Source organism: Grammomys surdaster, unplaced genomic scaffold (assembly GCF_004785775.1).
Source record: "Grammomys surdaster isolate TR1022 unplaced genomic scaffold, NIH_TR_1.0 135, whole genome shotgun sequence".
Taxonomy (NCBI): domain Eukaryota; kingdom Metazoa; phylum Chordata; class Mammalia; order Rodentia; family Muridae; genus Grammomys; species Grammomys surdaster.
In genome coordinates, this window is record NW_021604593.1 from 2,059,783 (window position 1) to 2,077,705 (window position 17,923).

The 17,923-nt window shown below is 38.5% G+C and overlaps 1 protein-coding gene across 1 annotated transcript in view; it reads right to left on the reverse strand.

The window, feature by feature from the left end:
• The window catches only part of Ctnna1 (catenin alpha 1), a 123,042-nt gene that overhangs the window by 75,083 nt on the left and 30,036 nt on the right, over positions 1-17,923 (reverse strand). Inside the window, exons 4-5 of the mRNA XM_028762672.1 lie at positions 3,596-3,762; positions 3,004-3,123 (exon numbers count right to left, since the gene is read on the reverse strand). Of these exons, the coding sequence (XP_028618505.1) occupies positions 3,004-3,123; positions 3,596-3,762 (287 nt within the window). The remainder of the gene's footprint in view (positions 1-3,003; positions 3,124-3,595; positions 3,763-17,923) is intronic.

The window sequence follows — 17,923 nt, forward strand, 5'->3', positions numbered from 1 at the left end:
GTGAGGGTGTCAGATCTCCAGGAACTGGAGTTACAGACAATTTTCAGTTGCTATCTAAATGCTGGGAACTGAACCTGGGTCATGTGGAAGAGCAGCCAGTGTTCTTAACCATTGAGCCATCTCTTGAGCCTTCTAGATGGCCTCTTAATAAAACATTAGAGACACCAACCCATTTCTTTCCTCTGAAACTTCATCTCAGTATAGTATTTGGGAGTTTACATCTTTATTCAAACCTTGTACAGTGACAGCTACTTTTCTACCTAGAATTCTTTTCTCATTTAGAACCTGAATTTTTGTAGCATACTATATTAGGCTAAATATTCAGAAACAGGATCCTGTAGAATTAGAGTGTGAGCCATTTCAGTACTCAAGTTACAAGGGCTGGGACTAACATTAAGCTTAAATATGTGGCACACATATTCTGTGAGCGTTTTCTAATTATTTTGCCCTTACCACAATGTCAAGGCCCCTTAAACCTCCTAAGGCCATATCTCATATCTGCCTTTAGTATTTATACTATGCTTTCTTTTATAAAATGCTCTACAATAAGCCTTAGTGTTGCTAAGTACTTAAAAGATGCAACAGCAGTCTCCATTAAAGGCTGTCACAGATATTTATGATCACCTGAAGTTAAGAGGTATCCAATGAGTAGCCAACATCAGATTTTCCCAAGCCACTGGGTAGTCTATAGTCTAGTACAATAAACTTCTACTTTTCTAAAGACATTAGACTAAATATTTATAACTATCTGTCCTGTGGCTTTAGACAGTTGGTGATCATTTCAAGAATCAAGTACAATAGGCAATGTGGCTAGTCATCAGGTTCAAATAACTGAAAAAATATTTTCTATGTGAGCATTTTCTGAAACTCTCATTTGCTAAGCATCCATGATGAGAATAACAACTAAGTCTCGATTATCCTAGGTTCTGCCTTCCCTCTTTAGAGCCATGTTTGTGTTGCACAAATAGGCAAGTGGACACTACCATGGGTACTGGTATTGTAATATGAATAAATCAATGAAAAAGTATTCCTTTCAAGCTATATAGTACTGATTAATAATCTAAATTTTGGTGAAAAGTGAGCTATAAAGCAACATAACAAATCACTTAAAAAAAAAAATCTGTGTTTTAGATTGACTTTACCAATCTGATTACAGTTCAAGCTGACTAAGGACAAACAGAAAACATCTATATAGAGGAAAAACTAATTTCCATAAATCTGATATATCCATCCCATGCATTGAGACCAAGAATAAAAAGCTAACCTCTACTAAGAAAACTGGAAATCCAAATGAAAGTTTCTTCTCATTTCCTTCTTAATGTTACAAAAAGTATAACCCCCATAATGACATTAGTGGCTTGGTAAGGCAAGAGACCTGGATGGTCTTGACAAAGGATGCCCTCTGCCTGTTTACAATGTAGTCAGAAGGGCCTTCTCAGATGCTACATGAATGGCACACTGCTCTTGGACATCCCAAACCTCCAGAATATTTTCTATGTGAGCTAAATAAAAATCTACAGATAAAAGAATTAAGCAATTGAGTAAACTACATGTAGGGATGTAGCTGAGTGTGGAACAACTGCCAAGATCCCAAGTTCAATATCAGCACAGGAGATGATGGGAGTATTAAGCATGACCTGTGACATGTGACAACCCAAGAAAATGGGAGCATGTATCAAAATCTGACATATCAACAGAAAAAAAAAGAGGCAATATACTGAGTAATTAAAAGGATGAGTGTTAAAAGGAAGATGGAAAGTGAAGGCAAACATAAGGCTACTGAACACTTGATCTGAGGAGAGAAGCAAGAGATGCCTTTTAGCCACTTAAGCCAAACAGCAGGAAAGGGGCCTATAAAGAGCACACAGCTTCACTCTCTTTTCTCTTCAGATTTTCAGGTCATGTTTCCACTGGCCAAACCTCAACAGGAACCTGAGGAAAGGAGCTCATGGATACAATCCAGACAGGCTATCTTTCACAGGCAGGAACAAGGCAAACAAGAGTAGAAAACAGGCACAGAGAGACCAAGATTTTGTGGTACCTTATTTCAAAAACACTCAACATGTACTGGTATTTCTCTTTAATGCACTGAAGATCATGTATAACAACCTTCCTAACGCTGTGACCCTTTAATAGCTCCTCATGTTGTGATGACCCCAAGCATAAAATTATTTTTGTTGCTACTTCATAACTGTAATTTTGCTGCTACTAGGAATAATAATATAAATATCTTTGGGGATAGGTTTGCCAAAGGGATCGCGATGCACAGATTGAGAACTGCTGACCTGTAAGGAATTCCTAATGGACTCGGGGGCACAGAGAATTAAAATTCAGACAGAATTACTTTCTAGTAAATTTCTCTAATTAGACATAAATTCTGGACTGCTACTATGTTTTACCTCAAGAATACCATCTAGCCATGTGTCCTGATATATGCCTTTAACTCCAGCACTCAGATGTTGGGAAGAAAATGGAAGGAAGGAAGGAAGGAAGGAAGGAAGGAAGGAAGGAAGGAAGGAAGGTCGGCCACAAGTTTAAGGCCAGCCTTGAACTACACCCCCCCCATCTCCATCCCTCTCCTCACCCCTCCTGGTGGGGGGTTGGGGGGGAGAGTGAGGTGGAGGGAGTAGTGGTCAAGACAGAGTTTCTCTGTGTAGCCCTGTCTGTCCTGGAACTCACTCTATCAACCAGGTTAGCCTCAAACTCAAGAGATCGACCTACCTCTGCCTGCTAAATGCTGGAATTAAAGGTGTGTGCCACCACTGGCAGGCTGAAAGGTTATCTCTTAACTTAAGCACTTATTAGAACTACATAAACAGGGGGGAAAGTAGTGATACCATTATAAAACTTAGGCAAGTCAGGTTATCCCTATTGGATATTAAAATACCCTCCAACCTGATCCACATAGTAAGCTCCAGATCAGCTAGGGCTTCACAGTAAGATCATGTCTCAACAAAGAAATAAGTAGTAAATAACATAAAATGTCTGCAAGTCATGTTGTACCTGTTGTCTTTTTGCTGCCATGATGTTCAGCTTATCTACTTCTGGTTTCAGAGCTTTGTACTGTATCCCTAAGTCTTGTTCATTGCCAGCATTCCTCAGTTTCAATATGCCATCCTCCACCTAAAAAAACAAACCACAAAAGCAAAAACTCTAAAACAGACAAATCTATAGGTAAAAATAATAAATTCTAAGATGCCACATTCTTTAACAGCTATTCGGAAAGCAATCCAAACAAGTATGTGTAGCTGATATGGCCCTGGCATTATATTTGAGTGATTTGGAGGAGTTGGGGAGCACCTAATTAGTTTATATTTTGGTGTTCTAATTCTGGAACACTATTAGTACAAAGAAACATATAATGAATACTATAAAAAAAAAGGCAGTCAAAATTACCTTTGTTACAATTTTTTCAGCAAAACTGAGACAACAGTGACCTATAGAAGAGCCTATATCATAAATACCTGAAACAGAGAAGAAACTGAACAAAGCAATCACTGATTCAAAACCAAAATAATTCTAAATACTAAATGAAGTACGTCCAATAGTAGCTTCTCTAAGACACAACAAATTATAGATATAGAATCAAACTTACAACTTTCAGCTGAACAAGTAATTTGTAGACATCTGCCATGTCAGCGAGAATCAGCAGCCGGGTGACAGCAGAGAGCAAAGCCCGAGCTGCCCGAACCATGTTGCCTCGCTTCACAGAAGAGCATGGGTCATCTGCAAATTCCCCAGCAGCGGTCTTCATCAAATCTCCTATTTTACAGAATGAAAATACAAAACCAGCAAAAATTAACCCAAATAATTTATACATTAAAAACTAACATTTTATTTAAGGGTTAAGATAGCCAGCCCATACTCCACTATTTCATATATACATGTATTTTAAGAGTCTTGTTTCTGTGTTTCTCCCTTTGGTTTGCACTATCACATAACAGAGAACAAACACAGAAAGTAACTAGGCACTATATAACAAAGGGCTTAAAATACCTCTTCCCTTAACTCAATGACTAAAAGAAGTCAGATAAACATTTACACCAACTGTAATGTAGTCTTTCAGCCATATCAAACTCTTAATCTCCTAACAGGCACTTATTAGTAATTATAAAATATATATATGGGGGGGCGGAGGGAGAGAGAGAGCAAATCGCAATGAACTTATAAGTGTAGAGGCCTGTAGCTATAATCCCAGCATTCCAGAAGACTTTCTGGTTCAAGGCTGACAGACTACAAAGTCAGATCTAGTTTCCCATCACTCATCTACAAAAACCCAATAAACAAAATGAACAATTAAAACAATTTCTGAATTCACACACAAAAAAGAAAAGATACACAGATAGGCCTTAGAAGAACTAAGCTCAAATGCTTGTTTAAAGACTATCCCTGTGACAGTGAGATAACCCGGTTGCCTAAGATTGACACTACAGTCTTCTTCAACCACCTTCAGCCTTATTCATTGAGGCAAGGTCTCTCCACTGAATCCAGAGCTCTGGTCTGGCTAGCTAGCTTACTCTGGAAATCTTTCTTCTATCCTTGCCTTCCCAGTGCTGGAATTACATGGGTATGCTACACACATCCAAAATTTATGCGGGTTCTGAAGACACAATTTCCAATCCCCACACTTACAATACGAGCACTTTAACCACTAACCCTTCTCCCAAGTCCAGTAAAATTTTAATAAGCTTTCTGTCTACAAGATTAAAAGAAAAATCATCATCATCATCAGCTGCAGTAGATAGCAGCAGCAATCAGCAAAACTTAAACTAGATCAGCAAGATGACTCAGCAGATAAAAGTACTTGTCACCATGCCTGGCCACCTGACTTTGATTCCTGACTGCCACATAACAGAAGGAGAGAATCAACTGTCACAAGTTGAATTATGACTTCCACATGTATGTATATCTCTTTATACAGACCTCCCCCTACAACATATAAAATAAATACAAGTAATTTTTTTACTTATTAAAAAAAAGAAACCAAGTTCCAGGCTATCCCGTGAGACCCTGTCAAAGGAATGAAGGGAGAGAGAAAGGGATTGACTGATTGATTGACTGACTGATTGACTGATCAACTGATTATTAAGTAAGACAAAAATGGCTCCTGCCTATCGTCCCACTATTTGAAAAGGCAACAGAATTACAAAGTCATATTTGAATACATAAAAAAAGTTCCAACCCAGACTGGCTACATGAGACCTGTGTCTAAAAAGAAAATAAGCAAGCCAATTAAACGATGGTGTACATCTTTATTCTCAGCACTAGAAAAACAGACAAGCAGATTTCTGTAAATTCAAGGCCAGACTGATCTACACAGTGAGTTTCAAGGTATCAAGGGGTATACAGCGAGACCCTGTCTCAAAATAAATAAATAAAAACAGTAATTGTCAGTAAGTCTTTATAGTACATTTCTAGAGATCAAAGCATTCTTCCTATATAAAGAGGAACAAGGGAACTGAAGCAAACAAAAATCGCACCCCAGATCACATGGTCACCACTGAAACTGAGGATCTAACTCTGTTTCCCAGTAGCTCCTAGACAATTCTACCACATGTAATACTAAGACACAAAGGAAATTAAACTCAAGAGAACCTTGTACCCCAGGGACATAGCTCAGGGAGTAAAAGTGCTTCTAAGATAAGGACTACTTACTTCCAGCATCAGAATCCTAAGAACTGGAGAGTTGGGCTCAGCTTATAACCCTCTGTAACTCTAGTTCCAGGTGATCTGACACCCTCTTCTGACCCTGAGGGCACCAGGCACACATGCGGCACACAGATACACATGCAAGCAAAACACCCAAACACATAAAAGTAAAGGGGCAGGGTGTTTGTCAGGAGTGGTGGTGCACGCCTTTAATCCCAGCACTTGGAAGGCAGAAGCGGGCGGATTTCTGAGTTCGAGGCCAGCCTGGTCTACAGAGTGAGTTCCAGGACAGCCAGGGCTACACAGAGAAACCCTGTCTCGGAAGGAAAAAAAAAAAGAAAAGAAAAAAGAGAATCTTCTACTATTACACCATCTGCCATGAATCCAGATCTGTCAATCCTGATATTTTCTTCTGGTTCAGAGACTATAACAGTTAGGCACTTCTATTATTCAAAACAAAGACAAAAGGGGGGAGAAATAAGCCCCTAGTTCTTCATTAGAACAAGATTAAGATCAAGACCTTTCTTAAGAATCATTTACTTTAACTATGTCCCCTCAAAGCAATCAAACTTTATAAAGTTATAGGAAAAGAAATGTGGGCAAAAAAATTGGGGTGTGATGATTATAAAAGAGAGTAGGTTTTTCTTTTCTCTTTGTGCATCAAGTGGCACACAGATATACATGCACATAAAAACATTTACACATGTAAAATTTCAAAAACTAAAAGAAAGCATCATATGTGCAGAATGGCTCAAACTCTTATATACTTGACAATGGTCCTGACCTCCAATCCCCTGTCTCTCCCATCTCCACAGTACTAGGATTACGGGCATGAGCTATCACGTTGCTCAAAGATTCTATTATTCTATTAATTTTTGTTTGCTTGCTTAGTTTCCAGAGGAGTTGGTTTCTTTGTTTTGAGACAAAATGTTCTGTAGCTCAGGCTGGCTATATAGTAGATGATGATTTTGAATTTATGACACAGAGCTACTTGTTCCCCAACATGTCTATAATCCCAAGGCAGGACCAAGACAAGAGAATCATTCCATTCTAGAATAGACAGCAAGTGCCAGGCCACCCCAGGATACATGAGGTCCTGTTTTAAATGGCAAACAAAAAGAGAAACATAATAGTTATGCTAGCAAGTTTCTTAAGGATAAAGTAGATGCTGACTCCTATCTAGCAGGAAATGCTGCACCAGTCACCTCCTTCACTCAATTTATACATCACAGAAAGTCATTTTTAGAAAAGAAGCTGGCTCTTCTGTGAACCAGCACTGACTGACCCTTGGTTTTTCCACATTTTTATTCTTCTTACATACATTTATTTACTCACACATTTACATATTATTTGGAGAATGTAGATGCCACAGTGCACATGAGGTCAAAAAACAAACTGCCAAAGTCAGTTCTCCCCTTCTACCTGCGGTCTCTAGAACTAAACTCTATCTACTGAGCCATCTCAACAGTCCCAACTGTCCCTCATTCAGCTTCCCAAGCTGAGACCCTTTCTAGTTCTCAAGGGAGTTCTCATGTCCCTCAATTATCCCATTAACCACTTCAAAGAAACACCAATAAATAAAACAGTATATGTTTTTGTCTACAACAATGCTAATGATATTTTAATTTATGTGTATTTGTGTGTGTGTGTGCACAAGGAAGCAAGAAGAAGAGTCTGACGCCCTGGAGATACAGAGAGTAATAAGCCACTGAACACAGGTGCCTCCTTAGGATCCAAACTCAGGTCACAAAGCAAGAAACACTCTTGAATAGCCCCTTAAAGATACTTGTAGCTTGCTTCGTGATCAGAACTTTTCTATATTCTATGTCCAAGAAAGAAGGGAGGGGGGGCACACAAAAAGGCAGGAGCAAGGTGAGAGGGGGGAAAAATATATATTCATTTTGTAGAGGAACACCACTGCAAATTACAGTTCTCCCGCCTGTCTTTATTAATGACTCCTTCCTACTTTAAATAAAGGTATATAATAATCAGTGCTGCACAGTGAACGGGGTCCCATTGTGTGTGCACTGCATCGAGGAGTGTAATAGACTACAGTATACCAAAGATGCTATGAGTTATCTATTTTCCTGATAGTTCTCTACAATTTTATAAGCAAATTATTATTGTTGTTGTTGTTATTATATGTGTATTGGTGTTTTGTGTGTGTTTATGTCTGTGCACCAAATGTTTGCTCTGAGCAAAAGGCATCAGATCCCATAGAACTAGAGTTACAGATGGTTGTGAGAAACAATGTGGGTACTATAAATCAACCCCTAGAAGAACAGTCAGTGATCATAACACTGGGCTATCACTTGAGCCTCATGAATAATTTTTTTTAAAGAAAAGGTATATAAATTCAATGGGCAGTGGTGGCAAGCGCCTTTAATCCCAGCACTTAGGAGGCAAGGAGGCAGAGGAAGGCCAGCCTGGTCTACAGAACAAATTCTAGGATAACCAGGAATACACAGAGAAATCTGTCTCAAAATTCGTGTGTGTGTGTGTGTGTGTGTGTACATATATATGTATTCATATTTCAGATTTTTGCTTTTTAAAGCATAAAAATCTTATGTCTGCTAGTTCATTATAAAACTAAAAAGGCAAAATTAATACATTGCTAAGTCTTTTCTTCTTTCAGACAAGGTTTCATTATACACCTAAGGCAAGCCTCAAACTTATGTTCCTCCTGCCTGAGCCTCCTAAATATTGAGGTTGCAAGGGTGTACCACTGGTCCTGGCTTCTAAAATCCTTTTTAAAAGCTTTATAAAATCAGGTGTTTAAAATATGAGTTAACCATATAAAGCAGTTATCTACAAAGCCCAAATCCATTTTTATTTTCTGTTTACAACTGATGCAAAGAAAAAATTGCAATTATTAGATGGACCTTAGGTAGGCATTTCTGAAACATTTTATGAGAGCATATTGTTTCTTAATAATTGCCAAATCCAAGAGAAAGACCCTTTGAGACATGCACCTGGAAATGCTTTCTGCAAACCAGAAAAAAAAAGGGACCTGTGTTAAAATGACAGAAGCTTCTAAGTAAACAACTGAGTGCTATTAACCACCTTTCAACATGTATGAATTATTTTTTTCAGGATCAATTTTTTTGGAGACTGAATCTCATTCTGTAGCCCAGGCTAGCCTCAGTCTTGCATCAATCCTCCTACCTAAGCACCCTAAGTGCTGGCATTACAGGTGTGCACCACTATACCCAGCTTAATTTAGGTGCTGACTTCATGCATGATGTTGCAGTAACTTGGCTACTGCTAGTTAATTTCTTAAAGAAAGTGATTCCAGGTTGAAATGCATGTTATGCATTTATTTGAATGTGTAATCAGGAAGCAAGTGTCTCTCTTTGGAGTGTTTCTGAATAGCAGCAGGGCACACTTGAATTAGAAAGGAAAATGAGAACATGAATATGTGTGGTACTCTATTTTAATTTAAAGAAATATTCTGTCAACTATAAAAGTGGAAAATGCAAAGCTTCTTTCTGTGCCATCAGGGGGTAGGAAGGAGGGTAAATTGAGAGGTTTTCTAGGCTCTGCGAGTTCAGATTTTAAAAATTAGATATTAACGTGATGTGATTGGGCTAACTGTAAAAGCATGTGCCAGAGATCTCCTGGGATCTTGTCCAAGTCAGTGGAGAGGTGCATTCCTATACTCTTAACATTAGGGAGACAGAGGTAGGAGGTTCAAGAATCTGAGGTCATCCTCTGCTGAACAGTCAGTTGGTGGCAGGAAACTCCATCTCAAAATTTTAAAAGGGGCCAACAAGCTCGCTCAGCAGGTAACAGTGGTACTTACCATCAAGCTGGATAATCTGGGTTCTCTCCCAGGCCCAACCAAGTAAGGTGAGAAAACTGATTTTCTCTAATTTCCAATGTCATAGCACACAAATGTACATACATGTATATATAAAATAAACATGTTAAAAAGAGAAAAGAATTTTAAAAAACAAAACCAGAACAATACTGAGATAACCTTCTCTGCTACACTGTACAAATATATTAAGGCAGTAATATTACCTGCTGTAACTTAAAAGCATTATCTCCGTGGGTGTTATTTTTGTAAATTTAACAAGACTGATCTTTAAAAGAGGAACAATTTCAAAATGGTAAGAAACATTAGAATTTAATGATTTCACTCTTCTTTCCTCACTTACAAGTTGGCTGCATTAGCACTTGAATCTCTGCAGAGCAGCATATGCTCATACATGGGCACTGATCCAGAAGCAGACAGCATCCTTGACACATCCCTAGTCAAACTAAGTACAGCCTCAACTCTAGAGACTTACAATTTAAGACAGACAACTTAAGACATAAAGCTCTCAGGTGACAACTCACTAATGATTTTCAAAATTTGTATTTTGCTTCCCCTGTTCAACTAAAATGAAGAGCAAGAGAAGAATTAAGTAATAAGACCAGAGGTTTGAGGGTAAATAATAAACCATGTTTTTACTTAATCACAGGCCTCAGAACATATGGAGGTTAGGAAATGGATGTACTTCTAAAAGATCCAGATAGAAAAGATCAAATGAAGAGAGACATAGTGGGGGGGGGGGGGGGGGAGAGAGAGATAATTTTACCCATGCAGCAAAGAGAAAAAAGCTGAAAAGCAAGCCAGGGCTCAAAGGAAGAATATGAGGAAAAATCAGCTGACTTATTGGACCTAATGAAGAAAGTTACTACAGCTATGTAAAAACCTAAGTGACTTAGATGTTTTCATTCTCTTCCATGAGCATCATTCTGTCTTGAAACTCATACTCAGCATTCCAAAGTAGAAACACTTGTTGACTGTTTCTTATGAAAGGGCCACTGTGGAAGATGAAGCTCACAACCTCCACCTGACTAGAAAGACCCACACATACGCACAAATCTCATAGCTGCTTGTCTCTCCACCGTAAACTGAGCAAACTCAGACTTCATTCTGCCTCTTATTAACCTCTCAAATCCTGTTCAAAGCAGTCACTGACAGTTACTTTGTCCTATCTCTTTTAACATCTATCATCCAGGCTGCTTACACAGACTTGAGTAACATCAGTCCAAAGCTGTCAACATTGACACTGGACACAGGTCCAATTTTCACTTCCTTCAATGTGACTTTAGTCAGCTGGCAGGAAAATAAATAAATAAACTTATAAAAATTAAATATAATATACATGAAAAGCTAACAATTTGTGCTCAAAATCCCTTTTGTCAGCAATGAAATACATCCTTTAAAATTCCTCTGCCAAGTAACAATTGAAGAAGAAAACAAACAAACAAACAAAAAAGTATTCCTCACTGATAGCCAGAACCCACAAGTCTTAGCAGAGATAGGGAATCCTCAGAACAGACTGGCTTGTTGCACTAGCTGGACTGGAAAGCTCTGGATTCAGGAAGAGACTCTGCCTCAGTTGAAAAGCAGTCAAGAAAGACATGCAATATCAATCTTGACAACCATCTGTCTCTGTGTCTCTCTGTCTCTGTGTGTGTGTGTGTGTGTGTGTGTGTGTGTGCGTGCCTCTCTCTCTCTCTCAGACACACACAAATGCCCAAAACAAAACAAAGCCCAAACACACTCACTACAAATCATTTATAAACTGTACTAAAAATAACAAAGGCTTTCATTATTCATCCTCTATGGAATGCTGTAAAGACCACCAGTTTTACATGATTTTAAAACTGTGTGTTCCTGCTTTTACGTTAAAAATAGCTGAGGAGCCAGGTGGTGGTGGCGTACCCCTTTAATCCCAGCACTTGGGAGGCAGAGGCAGGCAGATTTCTGAGTTCGAGGCCAGCCTGGTCGACAGAGTTAGTTCCAGGACAGCCAGGGCTATACAGAGAAACCCTGTCTCAAAAACAAAGCAAAAACAAAACAAAAATCAAAAAAAAAGAAAAAGAAAAAAATAACTGAGGATAACTAAGTCATTAGAGAAGTTCACAAAGCAATGGTGTTTACAAAGTCCTAAGCTTTAGAAAAAGTTTCTTGCTCTAAAATTAATCAGTTGTTTCTCATAAAAGGGCTCAATAGTCTAGAACATGGTACATGCCTGAATTCAGGAGATGGAAGAAAATCAAGAATTCAGACTACATAATGAGTAAAAACCCATCCTGAGCTAATAAGATCCTGTTCTCAGGAAGGGAGAGAGGCAGGAGTAGAGAGGGAGGAACTTATGTAAAAACTGATACTTAGAGCAATTTTAGTTCCTTTCAAATCTAAAATGGAATACTGACCCAAATGCCAGAATTTAAGAAGTTCCCCCAAAATCTTATGACATTTACTACTTAAAGACAAATAGACATGAGGGGAAGAAAATGCAAGCCAAAATACTAGAGCATTCTCTATTTGCTAGACAACACTACTTACTAAATAAATGACCCCTCTTCACCGTCTAGCCATTTGGAGCAGATGTTTAAGGTTCACACTACAGTTTCTTTGATACTTTAGAAAAGGCTGAACTAGGTTATCAAGATCTCCTAATATTCACCAGGAGAACAACAATGCATATGGAGAAGTAATTTACTGTGGTTGATCAGTAGTCACAGTTATTCCAGCCAAGCATGATGATCCACAAGTTTAAACCCAAGGCTCAAGAGTGGGAAGATGATCAGGAACTCAAGATCAGCTTTGTACACATAGTGGATTCAAGGCCAACTAAAAGTGCTTGCAGAACAGCACTGATTACTTGAGTTCAATCCTCCAACTCTGCTAGGAAGGAGAGAACTGGCCGGGCAGTCAGTGGTGGCGCACGCCTTTAATCCCAGCACTTGGGAGGCAGAGACAGGCGGATTTCTGAGTTCGAGGCCAGCCTGGTCTACAGAGTGAGTTCCAGGACAGCCAGGGCTACACAGAGAAACCCTGTCTCGAAAAAAAACTAAAAAAAAAAACAAAAACCAGAGAACTGGTTCCTGAAAGTTCTCTGTCCTCTGTTTTCCACAAGCACACACACATACACCAAAAAACTTAAAAGAAAAAAAAAAGTAAAAATAAAAAAATTGAAAAAATGGTAGAATTGCAGTTAGTAAGAAAACCAAAGGCTTCAACAAATCAACACAAGAAAACTACTGCTTATAGATAACCAGTGCTGCCATAGTAGTACTCACATGCACTAGGACATTTCAAATATAGCAAGAACAAACTCAGTATCTACCACCACCAAATAGTGTAATTTTCCCCTTGCTGCAGGGGATCACATTCAAGAGCCTATACATTTAAGCACTGAGCTACAGCCCAGTTTCAAAAGAGGAATTTTTTAAAAATTATTTTTGTCATTTTATTTATGTGTATATACGTACACCACATGTATATATTGCCATGGAGGAAAGAACAGGATGTTGGATCCCTTGGAGCTGGAGTTACACTCAAGTGTGAGCAGCTCAGTGTGAGTGCTATAGAACAAATTTGGGTTCTCTGGAAGTGCAGCTAATGTTCTTGACCCCCTAAGCCATCTCTCCAGCTCCCAGAACATTTTATACTTACAAAAAAAAAAAAAAAAAAAACAACAACAACAACAAAAAACAGAACAAAACATCTAATCTAACTATCCTAGTAACTATCAAGACAAACTTTTTTTTCTACACAACATCACAGAGTATACATGATCCTCTAGAGAGCTCTCCCACAGTGTCTTGTGTGGGGCGTAAAGATGTATCCAGATTTGTTTCACTGTCCTCTGCCAACAGAAAACCTATTCCAGACTGAGCATGAGTCAAACTGGGCTAGTTATAGACACTGAGGAAGAAAAGATGTTCTGCTGATGACCTAACTAAGATGAATATCTTATTGTGGACATCTTGTCTAGTACATGTACACAGAGTACATGAAAACAGAGGCAAACCAAATTACCAAAATTGGGAGGTAAAAGAAGCTCTAGGGTCAAGTCCCTGGATCTTTGACCAATACCTACACTCAAGAGATGCTTCTAGGAATCCCAATTGCAAAGGTTCAAATTCTCTCCCAGCTCAAACAGGTCTGAGCTGAATTTCTATGGCACATAGTAGCTGAGATTATATGAACATCACCAAACTGAAGATAAAACTCTTCTAGAAAATGATTTACAAAAACAATTTTTTTAAATTTCTAAAAACTATGACCCTCAGGAAACTTTCTTTTTTTTTTTTTTAAATTTTTTTCCTCAGGAAACTACACACACACACACACACACACACACACACACACATATATATATATATTTTTTTTACATATATTAAATCTGCCCCAGGTTGAAGATGGCTTAATGGTTTAAAGCACTGGCTGCTCTTCCAGAGGACCTAGGTTCAATTTCCAGCACCTATATAGCAGCTCACACCATCTGTAACTTGTCCAGTGGGTCTGATACCCTTCTCTAGCCTTCACAGGCACCAGACATGTATGGTATACAACAGACACAGGCAGACAAAAGACCCATACACATAATTTTTTTTATAAAATAAGATAATAAAAATAAAGCACTAGCCGGGCCGTGGTGGCGCACGCCTTTAATCCCAGCACTTGGGAGGCAGAGGCAGGCGGATTTCTGAGTTCGAGGCCAGCCTGGACTACCCAGTGAGTTCCAGGACAGCCAGGGCTACACAGAGAAACCCCAAACCAAAAAAAAAAAAAAAAAAAAAAAATAAAGCACTAGGCTAGAGAAATGGCTCAGGGATACAGGAACATCAAGCCTAAGGATCTAAATTCAATTCCTAAGAAAGTGAGACAACTCCTGCAATTGTCCTCTGATCTCTACATGTCCACCATTGCAGAGGTACATCTCTTACACAAACACACACACACACACACACAATCAAGATTTTTTTTTTAAATACACATATTGCGCTTGGAGCTAGGGGAATGGTTCAGCAGTTAAAAACACTTGCAGTTCTTTCAGAAGACAGAAGACCCAAATTCGAAACACAGTACCCTCATTAGACAGCTCACAAAAGCATACAAGTGCAGCTCTAGGAGATCCAACAACTGACCTCTGCAGTACCCACGCACCTATGAGATACATACACATAAACAACATATTCATACATAATACTTTTAAAGCTTTATTAGAAATATTATTATTGCTGGGCAGTGGTGGCACACGCCTTTAATCTCAGCACTTGGGAGGCAGAGGCAGTCGGATTTCTGAGTTCGAGGCCAGCCTGGTCTACAGAGTGAGTTCCAGGACAGCCAGGACTACACAGAGAAACCCTGTCTCGAAAAACCAAAAAAAAAAAAAAAAAAAAATTATTATTAATCTTAAACCCAATAACATGGGAGAAAAATAATGCAATAAAAGGGGATGGCTGGAGTAGAGATCTAGCTCCAGAGTAGAGTCCTGGCTTAGCATGTACCAGGCTCCAGGGCTGTTTTCAGCACTACAAAATTAACAGTAAATAAACTCCTTAATTAATTGCCTATAGTTAGTATTAAATTTTAAAAATATATTCGTAAAATATTAAAAAGCTAGAATTAAAGATAAGTAATGTATTTATATGTAACCAAGATTTTGACAAGAAATAAAACTAAAGGAACTTACAATATCGCTTATAATTGTTAACCCAGCCAGTAAAGGCACCTGCTGCCAAACCTGATAAAACGATGCTTGATCCCCAGAATATACAGAGTTTTTTAAAGAATTTTAAGGGTTGGAGAAATTGCTCAGTGGTTAGAAACACTGGCTGCTCTTCCACAGGATCCAGGTTAGAGTCCTAGCACCCACACACCAGCTCAAGGCCATCTGTAATTCCAGTTCCAGGGGATCCAATGCCCTCTTCTTCTAGCCTTTACAACATCGAGCTTGCAAATGGTGCACAGACGTACATACAGACAAAACACCAATACACATACAATAAAAATTATACAAAAAAATTGAGAATTTTAAATGCAATGCTCACATAAATCTAAGTAAGTAGAGAGCTCATGCTTAATATTGACAAAAGAAATCAAAACAGGGAAGAACTTTTTTGTTGGTTGGAACAGTCAATTTAGTAAGAGTATCAATCTTCCCCAAAATGATACTTACATAGAAAGCTGAAACAACTATAACAGCTAAATAACTCAGAATTAATACTTATCTGTGGTCGACTAGACTAGACTGGGAATCACCTAAAGAACTTGTCTTTAAGTGAAATGGGAAAACACACCCTGACTTTGGGTGGGACCATCTCACTGGCTGGAGTCCAGGACTGACTAGAAAGGGAAAAGGAGGAAGGCAGCTTCTCACCAGCACTCATCTGTTTCCTGATCTGCCCAGATGCCAGAAGCCGCCACAACAGCTGTGAATGGCCCACCTGCCTCACCTAGCCCACCATGATGTAGTCTACCTCAGCAACCATCAAGCAAAAAAAAAAAAAAAAACTGTCTTCCCTTAAGCTGCACCTTGTTCTGTTATAGAAAGTTAAAAAAAAAAAAAAGTAATAGTTATATAACCAAAGCTGTGTGAAATTGATAGAAGGAAAATAAAGACTTGTAAATCAATGGAAGGAAACAGAACCCAGATCTAACTTCACACATACAATCAATAGATTGTTAACAAATGCGCAATTTTTTTTTTTTTCTGAGGCAGCGTTTCTCTGTGTAGCCCTGGCTGTCCTGGAACTCACTCTGTAGACCAGGCTGGCCTCGAACTCAGAAATCTGCCTGTCTCTGCCTCCCAAGTGCTGGGATTAAAGGCGAGCACCACCACGGCCCGGCACAAATGTACAAAATTAATTCAACTGAAAAACAAAAAACATTTCCAAAAATGCTGAAGCAACTGGATTCTCCACAGTCAAAAGAAGTGGAGGGAGAAGGTGACCTAAACACAATTGATTTTAAAAAAAAAAAAATCACAACCCAAAACAATTCAGATTTAAATACATAATTTAAAAATACAAAAAAGGGCTGGAGCGATGACTCAGCAGTCAAGAACACTGACTGCTCTTCCAAAAGTCCTGAGTTCAATCCCCAGCAATCACATGATGGCTCACAACCATCTGTAATGGGATCTGATCCTCTTCTGGTGTGTCTGAAGACAGCGACAGTGTACTCACATACATAAAATAAATAAATCTTTAAAAAAAATTTAGACTCATAAGTGGTGTAATAGACTTAATCAAAATTAAGCTTTACTGGAGTGAGGTGTGAAGAGGCTGGAGAAATGGTTCAACAGTTAAGACTGCACACTGCTCTAACAGATGACCCAATTCTGGTTACCAATACTCATACTGGGCAGCTCAAAGTTGCCATAATTCCAGCTCCAGATTATCCAACATCCTTTTCTGGCTTTCAAGTGCGCCTAGACTCACCCACACACTCCCATGCTGATATACAGACACATACAAACTTATATATACATAATTAAAAATAAAACCTCTATAAACAAAACAAGTGTTGAGGATATTTATAAGAGGCATTTCTACTTTCCCATTGGATAAGTTATAACCATGCCATGGAGTAGCAATTACAAGTTTAAACAATCACTTGAACATAACATCCTTAAAACAGCAGAATTACAAAGTGATTCAGAAAAAAAGGAGAAGAGGTAAATGAATGAGTACCAGATCTTTAAGAAAATGAACTAATTCCTTGAATCTTGACTATAACAGTAGTTATATAAAATCTATAGATGTAATAAAAAGGACAGAGAGTTATATGTACACACTGAACCAGTATTAGTGTCCTGATTTTGAAATTACACTATTATACATAGTTCCAAAAGATGGATAAAGGATGCACTGGACTTCTCTACTATTTTTACAATTTCCAGTAATTTATAATTATTTCAAAAAAAAAGTTAAAGCAACCTATTGACTGTTGTTAATCAACTAAATTACTGGACTAAATATTGTCGAGCAATGTTAACTTGACTAAGAATTGGTCCAACTGAATTCAATTGGCTCTATCCTGAGATAAGCTTCCCCCATCTCTTTCTCCTCCCATATCCGGCCCTGCCACCCCCCCCCCAGAGTTTCATATAACTCAGGATGTATTTCAGGCTGGCTGTGAATTCACTATGTGTCTAGAATGGCCTAGAACTTCTTGCGTCTACCTACTGAGTACTGAGATTACAGGGGAATGCAACTTCTGCCTGGTTGTATGCAATGGTGAGATCAAAACCTGGGTTTCAAGCATAGTAAGCAAGCACTCAACCAATTTAGCTACATCCAAAGCACCTAGAACAAATACTTTTAACTTTCAATAATTTTCCTCAGTTCTTAGCACTCATTGCCTCAACATGTTCCTAAATTGATTCAGGTTACAGGAAAATAAATTACACAGTATTTCATGTACCACATCCCTTAATTTTATCTATTAAAAGGAACAGTTATTTGAACAAGAATTAGC